The sequence below is a fragment of the Alosa pseudoharengus genome, unplaced genomic scaffold, assembly GCF_046254945.1.
Source record: "Alosa pseudoharengus isolate Yale_2024_CS ecotype anadromous, Long Island Sound unplaced genomic scaffold, YU_APseudo_1.1 YU_APseudo_1.1_scf_9, whole genome shotgun sequence".
In the NCBI taxonomy this organism is placed as follows: Eukaryota; Metazoa; Chordata; class Actinopteri; order Clupeiformes; family Clupeidae; genus Alosa; species Alosa pseudoharengus.
Window position 1 is genome coordinate 19,331,307 of NW_027468881.1, and position 12,504 is coordinate 19,343,810.

The following is a 12,504-nucleotide window of genomic DNA, read 5'->3' on the forward strand; positions in this document are numbered from 1 at the left end:
TTGTTATTATAAAAAGTTATTATATATATATATAAAAAGTGGCTATAACAGTGAAGAGACTGCTTTCATCAAGCAGAAAGCTCCGAATGCAATTTTTACACACTGTATGCTCCATCGCAAAGTGCTTGTGGCTAAACAGATAGACGGAGGACGAGCTTAATTTATTTTTATTATTGTTGATTGGTTTAATAAAACAGCAAAAGGGGGGCCTTGCCATGGAAACGTTTGGGAACCCCTGCTCTAATCCAGCTATATGCTGTGAATGTTAAATACTGGATGACAGTTTGTTTTTTGCATTGGTTTCATTGACAAATTATTTTTCATTGTGCACGTCATGATCACAGTTCTGTCTAAATTGGCCAGATAGATGTTTTTACAGTACGATGGCATTTATGCAATTGGGGCAAAAGCCACCATATTGTATTGCCTGTCAAAGACAGTGTAAAACTGTCTGATGAAAACGTCACCCAGGATCCAGAGCTGGTCAGTACCTCCATTACCAAAGCCAGTGGTACAGCTGCTGGATTCCTGTAAAAATACATATGGTGCTCACATTAGTGAAAGCTTAGGATGACATTTATTCCACCACTAGCTATAATATGCTCATAGCGTTGTGTGCACCTACCTGAGACACATAGGCAGAACCTGGGAGAGTGAAAGCCTGTCCGTTGATATTGAAGGTGACCTCAGGCAGGCTCTGGATGTTATCACAGGATACCGTTGCCTATAAGGAAGACACACCTGAGTTAAAACAATCTTTTTTTAAAAATTATTATTATTCCGCCAGTCATTGACAAAGTCAAAGTCAGATTTCTTAAATACTTACATCACCAATTTGGTTGGTGGTGGCACCAAACCAGGAATTCATGTTGCTGATGTCACTGGAAGGTCCAACAATGAGGGAGGTTCCGGTGTCAACAATGGCCTGACATCCACCAGCACAAGCGACAACATTTCCATTGATGGTGACACTGTAATGGCGCAACAAGATGATGTCATACATGGGAAAAGCAGATCGATACATGTCTCAGTGTGTGCATCTGGTTGTGGGTTGGACTTGTGCATTACCTGTCCATCTTGATTTGCCAGTAGGTCTCGGAGGACAGAGGAACCCAGCTCAAGCTGCCGGTGTAGTATGAAGAGTCAATCTCACCAAACAGCACCGCGCTGCCTGACTCACTGTCCCTGGAACAACAACAGATAAGAAGGTTAGTTCATCCATAAGTCACTTGCACCTTTACGAAACTGCCATTGGTTAAAAAAGATGTTGGACTTGGGTCCAAGGGTTGACTCACCCAGTCAGATAGACAGAGAAGAGGTCCTGGGAGACCAGACCCTGACTCATCATGTTGTCGAAGACAGGGGTGGCTCCAGAGGCAGAAAGAGAGGGGAAGGCAAGACCCAGGATACCGTCCCATGTCATGTACTCCAGGAACGTGTCCTCCATTTCACTCAGACCAAAGATCTGATTGTTCACAGTGATTCCACCCACCTTGAAGAATAGTAGTCACAAGGTTAGTGAGGAGAACCATACAAACGTGTATGATATTAAGGGAGGGACTGCTGTCTAATGACGGCATCTCATTTAGGTGAAATAACTACTATTTACATGGAGGCTCAGGGTGAAATGCCAAAGAAAAAGACATGTGGGCTATCAGTACTGATTTTTCTACCACAATTCTAAATCTCCATCAGAATAGTTAATTGATCCATTAAGACCTCCAGGGTATCGTAACCCAGAATTCCAGTCATGCTGCCAGTCCCATACGCGATCTGAACACTCTGTTGAGTGGCTTGGTAGGTGCTGGAACTCTGAGGGTTGAACTTCTGATGGTTATCTGGAAAGAGAAGGTCATTTTAGTGCCATTTCAGACCGAGGGTGATCAAGACATTTTAATGAAGAGAATGTTGGACATACTTACAGTCAGTATTGCGCAGAACGTCACATTATATTTATATTTCAATTTATTATTGAATTGATTGTTGTTTATATTATATTATTAGCAGACACTAATAATATAATAATATAATGTTTTTATATTATATTATTAGCAGACACTTCTGTCCAAAACAATGTACATTATGTTTTAACCAAGGACCAAGTGAAACACACGCTCACCCTTCCCTTCAGTATTCCTAGAGAAACTCCATGCATGGTTTTGCTTTTGTTTGGGGGACAGGCTACCCCCACTTTGTTTGTTTCCAGTTTTCAGCATTCAACATTCACTAGCACTTGAAATTATATTTTTATAGACTCATGAATGATGCACTGACGGGAAAGCACTTTCAATTTCGTTGTATCTGTCACAATGACAATAAAAACCTATTCTATTCAGAGCCTGGGCTGCCTACTGAGACCATTTGTTTTACAGTGTACTCACAGAATGAGCCGTCGTAAGGAGATGGTTGCTGAATGTGACAAAAAATGTTATGGGCTTGAAATTGCATACAATTGCTGACTGCACCTGTAACCCCTCCGTCAGCCATACTTACTGCAAGCGGCACTGTTGCAGTACACAGAGGGCACCCACAGGTTGGAGGAGCCAGTGTCAAAGATAACTCCGAAGGACTGGGGGGGAGTTCCCAGGGAGATGACACCGTAGTAAGACAGCTGAAATTAAGAAAAAGACCACAGTTGTAAATTATAATGAAATTGACCAGAACTTAATGACATTATAAATGCAAAAAAGCATTGAATTTGCAGGGAGAACTTCATACAGATTTAATTTTCTCCAGTGCTGACAAGAAAAATATGGATCCAACGAGCTAGCTGGACTGGCAGTATATTTGTCTTGTTAGCGCTCTACTACCTAGAGTCCTTCACTTACATCGGCATCATTGGTCATGCTCTCAGCGCCATTCTGCGTCAGGAACTTGACCATGGGCTGATATGGGGACTTTTTCCTGTACTCCTCCCAAAGACCCTTTTCCTGCAGTGCCTGCCGGGCTGTCTTACCCTTGATCAAGGGCACCCTGAAACACACACACACACACACACACATACAAGGTATCAGGTATGAACACACATTATTTGTGGATTCAAGAGAAGAAGACCCAATAGGGATCTATGTGAGACTCACCGAAAACATTCAGAGAAAGCCACCAGGGCACAAAGAACAAAAGCCCACTTCATCATGCTTACTCAGGTGACTTGGACTCAGTGAAGAAGCATACTCCAACACTGCTTTTTATATTCTGGAAGAAAGCATAGAAAACAACATGATAAGCAATGTGATAAGAAGCTGATGGAATGATAATAATGCATTGGAGCAATGTCAGTGAGCATGCACATGATTTGAACTGATTTGATTTCTTTTGTGTAAATATTGACCATGGGAGAACTTCTTCGGCTCTTACACAGTACCTAATGGAGACGTTTCGAAATGAGGTCTAGTTATTTAGGTGTGCTGTCCCCTACTTAACTAGGCTTAGCCTAGTTATTTAAGCGCATTAAGTTATTTTGAATATACGTGCAATCGTGAATCAATAGAACAGGTTCTTTATGCTATTTATGTGCACATGAAAAGACAAATAACTTAATAAAAATTAAGTCTGAAAAAATAAATGGTTATGCATTCACAACTCGGTCGCCAAACTTTAGATCTAGGTCTTATCACTGTTACCATTGACATACAAAAGGGCCAAGACACAATATGATTGCTTGGTAGTTATCATGAAAATTGGTTGACACACAAAGAGAGATTTTCTTATCTAGGTCAATATACAAACCAGCACATACATTTCATAATTATATAAATAAAATGATCTTAAATAAAATAACCTAATAATAATTTTCAAAGATGGAGATAACATGTGCATATAATAACCTTATCATAATTTTCCAAGATGGTGATAACATGTACAGTAGTTCCCAAGGTTGCCAACATGAAATACATCAACAGCAAGTAAACATATGATATCAAAATATGCTGACTAAGAGTACCAGCTACAGAACACCTGCTACGGAGAGGTGCTCTGAAGGGTATTGTTAGGTGGGGGTCATTACTAGCCTGGAAGCCAGCCAAACTTAGCCCCGCCCACAATATTTTAGGTCTTGTTTATATAAGATTAAATTAGATTCAACTTTATTGTCATTGTGCAGAGTACGGGGGAGAGGGGTGCTGTTGATGGGAATAAGTCTGCACAATGTTAGCCTCTTTGTTGTCCCTGTCAAGGTTGCCATGGTCGTGGACACCTCAACAGGCAGGGAAGAAGCTTCCTCTGAACCTGCTGTTTATGTGCGGAGAGACCTGTAACGCCTCCCGGAGGGGAGTGGGGTGAACAGTCGGTGGTTGGGGTGAGAACAGTCTTTGATGATGCTGCCTTATGCGAGCATCGCTTGCCCTGGATGGCCTCGATGGAGGGGAGTGGGGAACCGGTGATGCGTTGGGCAGTTTTCACCACCCTCTGCAGTGCTTTACGGTCAGAGGCAGATCATTTGCCATACCAAACTGAGAGACATTTGGTGAAGATGCTCACGATGGTGCAGCGGTAGCAGTTCACCAGGATCTGAGGAGACAGGTGGACCTTCTTTAGTCTCCTCAGGTAGAAGAGACGCTGGTGAGACAGGGCAGAGTGAAGTAACCTGACGCTCGCCAGATGAATTTCGTTCCGCCTAACTCCACTCATCCATCTGGGATCGATCCATTGGAGTGGTGCTTCAGAAGGCACTTTGGGCAGCCGTGGCCTACTGGTTAGCGAACTACTGGTTCGAACCCCGACCAGTAGGAAGCGGCTGAAGTGCCCTTGAGCAAGGCACTTAACCCCTCACTGCCCCCCGAGCGCCGCTGTTGTTGCAGGCAGCTCACTGCGCCGGGATTAGTGTGTGTTCACTGTGTGCTGAGTGTGTTTCACTAATTCACGGATTGGGATAAATGCAGAGACCAAATGTCCCTCATGGGATCAATAGAGTATATATACTTATACTTATACTTATACTTAGAAGGCTGGGCCTTATTAAAAAATCCTTGCATAAGATCGGATAAGCCACTTGTCCGTTGGAGGTCGACCTTCTGACCACGTGGTGCAGGGACAACAACCTTCTGCTGAACGTCAGCAAGACCAAGGAGATTGTTGTTGACTTCCGGAGAGGTCACACCCAACACCTGCCACTGACCATCGACGGTGCTGTGGTGGAGAGAGTGAGCAGCACCACATTCCTGGGGGTGCACATCAGTGAAGACCTCTCCTGGACCACCAACACTGCATCACTGGCGAAGAAAGCTCAGCGCCGCCTGTACTTCCTGCGGAAACTCAGGCGAGCAAGTGCTCCACCAGCCATCATGACCACATTCTACCGAGGCACCATTGAGAGCATCCTCTCCAGCTGTATCGCTGTGTGGGGCGGAAGCTGCACTGAATACAACAGGAAAGCCCTGCAGCGCATAGTGAACACAGCTGGAAGGATTATTGGTGCTTCACTCCCCTCCCTGAAGGACATTTACACCTCCCACCTCACCCGCAAGGCGACCACAATTGTGAGTGATGCAAGTCACCCCGCTCACAATTTGTTTGATCTACTGCCCTCTGGGAAGAGGTACGGAAGCCTGCACTCCCGCACCACCAGACTCACCAACAGCTTCATACACCAGGCTGTTAGGATGCTGAACTCTCTCCCCCCTCCACCCTCAGCTATAACATCCTGGACTTTGGACCCACAATGGCTGCCTTGCACTACTCCACTTGCACTACTCCACTTGTACACTTGCACACTTTACAACTTGTTGTTGTTGTCCTGTTGTCCTGAAAACACTTCTGAACACACTTCTGCTGCTCTTACATAATTTGCACCACTACGCCACTTGCATACTTAGGTCAAACATAACTACCTCAGCCATTTATTGGCCTGACTTTTGCACTATTATATTGACTGTCCACTGTATGCACAATTGCACAATTTCAACCCAAATTTTGCTGCTCTTATTTCTTCATTGTACAGTATGTGCCTTCTTATTCACTTTTTATATTGTTTACTTGAATGTTATGTTTGTCTGTGGACCTAATTGGTAAAATATGTCTTGTCTCCACCGTGGGATAGTGGGAAACGTAATTTCGATCTCTTTGTATGTCTTGACATGTAAAGAAATTGACAATAAAGCAGACTTTGACTTTGACTTTGACTTTGATCTATTGACGTGCTACTTCAACCACTCACATCGAAGCCAACCCGTGACGCTGAGAACAGCCTCACAGTCGCTTTTACGTTACGTCACATCTATGAAACTCCCGCCCTGCGTCCTGATTGGCTCTACCATACAATCTCATGCCGAAATTACTCTCAACGGAACCGATCCCAGATGGATGTGAGTGGAGCTAGGCGGAACGAAATTCATCTGGCGAGAGTCAGGTTAAGAGTGAAGTGCCGTAGAGATGGAATCCTGTTCTGATGGTAAGCGAATTGGAAGGGGTCCAGTGACGGTGGTAAGCAGGTCTTGAGGTGAGCCAGGACCAGCCTCTTGAAGAACCTCATGATGATGGGGGTGAGTGCAACTGGACTGAAGTCATTAAGGCTTGTTGCAGTGGAGTGTTTTGGCACCGGCACGATGGAGGTGGTTTTAAAACACGTGGGGACAGCTGCCTGGGCTAGTGACAAATTAAATATGTCAGTCCAAACCTCCTTTGGGTGGGGTGGAGTTAGTAATTTTGTAATCTGTGATGGCCTGTATGCCTTGCCACATGTGCCGGGGGTCAGAGTTGTTCTTGAAGTCATCCTCAATCCTTAGCTTGTGGTTGTGCTTGGCCTTTTTGATGCCCCTTTTCAGGTTAGCCCTGGATGAGCTATAGGCTTGAACATCACCTGATATTAATGTGATGTCTCGTGCCTTCAGCAGGAGTCTGACCTCACTGTTCATCCATGGCTTCTGATTAGGGAAAGTGGTAATCTGTTTAAGGGTGGTGACACTGTTCCGTTGTGGAGCAACTATGCCTGAACCAGAGCGGTTCGGACCAGAACAACTCCTTAGGGACTGTACGATATTTACCGGGGGGGGAGGGCCGGTTGTCAGGGGGGGGGAGGGCCTAAGAGAATTTTTTAAGCCTTAGGGGAAGGCCCAGGAGATTTTTTTTGGCCTGGGGGGAGGGCCGAGGAAAATTATTTTTTCCTGATCCATGATATTTTTTTCCCCTGATCAATGATCCGTTTTCGATATTTTAAAAGGTTTGTAGTCCAAAACATGATTCACTCTCTTTGACAGAGTGGGCGAGTCCAAAAAATCGCAACTACCTGAATCTCCCACAACTCCCCTCGTAAGCTTGCAGGTCACCCGCGGTTATGGGTCATAAACCAAATATTTTAATGATATTCGGGTCATTTGCGGGCGGGTCAGTTAAAATTAATTAAATATATATTTTCTACAAATAGGCCTACTTAAAATATCACGAGAAGGCTAGCATCAATACAGTAAAGCATCAATACAGTAAGTCAACAGTAAAGAAGCTGAAGACGCGAGTTAAAATAGCCTACCCCTTCAGGAAAAGCGAAATATGGGAAATATTGGGAAAAGTTCTTAAAGAAGATGACAGTAGTACAAGTTATGGTCTATGTAGGCCTACATCTTGCGAAGCCATTTAAAAGTATGACAGCCGAAACGGGCAGCCTGCAGGAATACATCTTATGGCACAGACTACACAGTCATATCTACCGGTATGTATAGGTTCGCGCATGCATAAAAAACCTTAGTTCGTTGTGTTTGTGACTTTAAACAGTGGATGTGCTTTTGTAAAGCTTTGTGCTTCATTCAGCATTTTAAACCAGTTCTTACGCTAACGTTTTGACCAGCAATGTATCTCTCTTGCCTATACCTTGCCTCCCCATTTCTATTTTCGAAAGAAGTATGTCCATAGCCAAATCTTATCCTAGTGTTCTAATCCTTGGTGGTTGCGTGCGTGCTTGCGCTCTTATTCTCATTCTCTCTCCTGCGCAAACATTATGTCCTGCATGCCTGCGTGTAGTTCTACTGCATAAAGTTTCGCAAATAAATTACTTTGTTTTACAGAAATGGACTACTGCATGCAGGCTATAACCAAAAGCACACATTTTGTAAATAAGCGGGTCGGATCGCGGGTCGGGTATAATTTTGTCCTAATTAATATTCGCGGTCTGAGTTGCGGTCGGGTTGATTAAAATATCGGGCGACCGCGGGCCGCTTGTGACCAAACCCGCGCAACACTGGTTTGTAGCCCCGTGTGTGTATGTGTGCTTATGACATTTGCTGGCCGTTTTAACCTTGTAAACGTCATTTTTCGACCAGTTTTATTTGATTCACGTAGGGGGGAGGGCCTAGGATAATTTTTTTGAGCAGGGGGGAGGCCCCTGGAAAAAAAAATTTGACCAGGGGGGAGGGCCAGGCAGAACATTTTTAACCCGATCGTCTGGCGACCGGCCCTCCCCCCCGCTAAATATCGTACAGTCCCTTAGCGGTTTTGTTTAGAGCTGAAAATGCAACTGTGTTTGACAGAGGACAGAGGTTGCTAGTGGCAAAATATTAGCTTTCAGTATGGTACGATGTCTTTGTAAATTACGTTTAACAGGCCCGGAGTGGGTAATCGGGAGAATTTCCGGTGGGCCGCTTCACTTTTGGGCCGGTCGAGGGAAAAATATTGGCATTTGTCACGTTAATCTATCTTCTCTTAAAGTTGGCTCCACACGTTCGCATTCTATGCCTAACACCGCAGCCTCTGCATGGGTTGTTCTCCCCTCCCAAGAAAAGTTAAAGGAGAATTCCTGTGTGATATTGACCTAAAGTGTGTTGAAACATGATACCGAGTGTGAACGTATGTCTCATAGCCCATCTCGGCTTGTCCCCTGCACTCCAAAATCTGGCGCTAGTTAGCCGATGCTACCAACAGCTTTTTCAATGGTGGTGCTTCGGCATCAGGCTAGCCATGCAAATAAATCACTGTTTTTCACCATTTCAGTTTAAATTAACTCAGGCCTTGATAGTAGAGAATTAGGTCTGTTTAGGTCTGTTTCAGTAGAGAATTAGGTCTGTTTTTCATGCAGTGGCATCTTAGGCCCTAGAGATGCCCATCCAATATTATGTTTCAGAGATTTCTTTGGATTCTCTGAATATTTTAATGATATGTACTGTACTACAGATGATGACATGCCCACATTCTTCACAATTTCACATCAAAGAGCATTATTCTTATATTTATTTTCCAACACAGACGTCTGCTGGCTATCAGACAGCAGGGGGACCCACACCCTGTCGTCGGATGGACTGTCGGACAGCAGGAAGGGGGCACCATCTTTCCATCACACAAGTGAAATGACACACACATACAGTAACATATCACACACACAGCAGACATCACTGTAACACCAAGTGACTCTTCTGAAGATGACCGCAGAGTCAGCAGTCGAAACTGTCAAGGACATATTACATCTAAGTAAACTAGATGTACCGCAGAGCGGTACAAAATATGACCGCCGCCCAGTCCAGCACATTTTTTCCACAAAAATAAATCACGCTGAAAGGCCTATATGATTCTAACTGTCTCACTAAATTGCATTATCCACACTCCATTTCTCACTGGTATCTGCTAGACAACAAGTACCAAAACATGATTAGTGCATAGATTTCACATGTAAAATTAATTTTATACAACCCCACCTCCATCTTGCCTGTTCATAATTCTGAGAAATTCTTGAATTGTGTGCATGTACATGTTTATGTTTATGTGTGTGGGTGTGTGTGTATGTGTGTGTGTGTGTGTGTGTGTGTGTGTGTGTGTGTGCGTGCTTGTGTGTGTGCCTGCGTATGTGCCTGTGCATGCAAGCGTACATATGTCTACTGTGTGAGTATGTGTCATACGTATGATTACTGTGAATGTATGTGTGTGTGTGTATCTGTTTGTGCACATGTGTGCACATGAAATAGGTTAACATGACCCCTGGAGGCAAACATACGGAAAAAAATGGTCATCCTAGGCCCTACAGTTCTCAAGATATTCACAGAGAACTGTGTCTGCCCTACCCTCCTTTCGGGGGGTCCAGTCCAGCGGGGGGGCTACAGATCAAAACGAAAAATGACGGTTCCATGCTATCCATGTGGGGTTACATGCCCACCAAGTTTTGTGTATCCCGGTCTTTCAGTGTCCCGGGAATCCCTGTTGGTGTACGTCACTAAATGTACACATAAATTATTTTATTGTAAGGCCCCCCATGAACGAAAGTACACAAAACTTGGCATGCATTCGGAGGGTGTCATAATCTGTAGCCCCCCGCTGGACTGGACCCCCCGAAAGGAGGGTAGGGCAGACACAGTTCTCTGTGAATATCTTGAGAACTGTAGGGACTAGGATGACCATTTTTTTCTGTATGTTTGCCTCCAGGGGTCATGTTAACCCATGTTCACATCACAAATACATTTGAAAAGTCAGTCTCATTTCACACATGAAAAAATTATTCCACTGAGGGCCAGATGTACGTACATTTGCGAATGTAGCGTTATCAGCGTCATTGACACACCGCAGATTGCGAACGCTGTCAGACCCAAGTTTCCGTCGTATTTATCAATCGTTCAATCCTTAGTGTAAACTGCGCTTTTCTCTGCCTTTCTCCGCCCATAAACGCAATTTACGAACGTCCACAACTGAATGGCAGCGACTACATACAAGCGCAATTGAATGAAGTTAAAGGAATTATCCGGAGTAAAATGCACTTTAGATCAATTTACGGATGTTTGGGAGTACATACGTTGAGTTGACATCAAAATCATGTCATTCGGATGTGTTTTGAGAAAGTTCGATTTTACCATTTTTAGTCAAAACAATGTTGTTCCAAACAACATTACACTTACGTGGTAGTGAATAGAGGGTCCCTAAAGCCAAACCGAAGTATCCCGAGGACTTTATGTGGTCGGATAGAGAGTCCAGAATGAATTTCATCAAGCCAGTACCTTTCCGGAAATGTTGCCATCTTTGCTGCCATCTTTAGGGGAAAGTCTGTAGGAGTCGATGATTGGAACTGTAGAAGAGGTATAGAAATAGCGTTTTGTAGCGGCGAAATAATATGCCCTTCTCACTTCCACGCTAACGAGTTTTGACTAAAAACTGTAAAATCAAACTTTCTCAAAACTCATCCGAATGACATGATTTTGATGTCAACTCAACGTGTGTACTCCCAATCATCCGTAAATTGATCTAAAGTGCATTTTACTCCGGATAATTCCTTTAACTGATGACAGCATTAAAAAGAATCAAACGTTTAGCGATCATGAAATAATACCATACATGATAAGATGTAAACAAGCAGGGAGATAATGAAGATCAGTAGTTCTACTCAAACTACTTGTGCACGTAGGCTATGGAAGATTGGTCAAATCTAGCAAGTAGGAAAGTTTAAGTGAATGACGTGAAAGTGAAAGTAAGACATTCGAAAGGCCAACGAAAGTTAAGGTTGCTTTTGGTAGTACAAATACTTTCACCACAAAAACTGGTGCTCTAAATAGCGATTCTGTTGTCTTTGAAAGGTTCTCTTATTGACGCATTGAACTGCAATTTGGATTAACACCTGCTTTTACAAGGCGGAAGTATTTAGGCACAGAATAGATTTGCGCTCTTCCCCTCCCATCTTTTTACGCTAAACTCCCACTTTCCCCTGGATCCTCCCATGAATGCATATGCATGACATGACAATCGCAATCTGCCACTTTCAGCTCCCGCAACAGGCAGTTTGCGCTTTTACATCATTGCGGCCTGTTTGTACATACCTCACAATGATTTTACACGCACATTGCGAAACAAATACGCCTGAAATGGGCGCAAACGCATTAGTACATCTGGCCCTGAGTGTAAATGCCAGCCTAGATTTTATTTTGCATTAAGCCTTTGGAACTGTTGTGATTTGCAACTATACTGAATAAGAAGGAAACATTTTAGTAGGTTCATTTTGTGTGTAACAGTTTGCAGCATCATAATGATACTCTTGCTCTTCATCATGAGCATTTGTTGTGTTCCCTCCCAAGTCAGGATTAAGCTCAATGAAATCTTGAAGGTCATAAAGGGGTGAACTACATCATGCAATATAAATTGGTATTTTTTATAGGCCTGTCAAAATAACTGATTCATTTTGATTAATTAATTTGAGAAAAAATAACTGATTAAAAAAATAGTGCAGATTAATCGATTCTGTATGACCTTTGACCCCGAGCCGTCAGTAACCATTAGACTGTAAAATTAAGGAGAGAGAAGAAAATGTGCTGCCTAGATCATTGATTGGAACATTTACTTTTAAAAAACAGCCTGATGGTGTTGATAAAAATAAAGTGTTGATTAAAATAAAGTCCTATGCAATGTCTGCAACAAGATTTTTGCATATCCCCGAGTTTGTCAACTTTAATATCACACATCAATGCAAAGAAATAGTGTTGACAGGGTTATATCTGAAATGCCTTGTATGTGAAAAAAAAAAATTCTTCCCGAAGCACTTTTGAATTTATTTCCTCAGCATATTAGGTCATATCATAGATTATTATGGCCATTATTTTAACAGTGAAAATA

The 12,504-nt window shown here is 43.2% G+C and overlaps 1 protein-coding gene across 1 annotated transcript; it reads right to left on the minus strand.

Annotated features, from left to right (window-relative positions):
• Positions 1-390: 390 nt before the first annotated feature.
• On the minus strand, positions 391-3,136 carry LOC143114113 (pepsin A-like). Its single transcript, XM_076275575.1, has 9 exons — positions 3,081-3,136; positions 2,829-2,973; positions 2,494-2,611; positions 1,720-1,838; positions 1,296-1,492; positions 1,069-1,185; positions 827-971; positions 626-724; positions 391-528 (listed from the first exon to the last, which is right to left on the minus strand). Exons 1-9 carry the CDS (start codon positions 3,134-3,136, stop codon positions 391-393), a joined length of 1,134 nt encoding a protein of 377 aa, XP_076131690.1.
• Between the last annotated feature and the right edge of the window lie 9,368 nt (positions 3,137-12,504).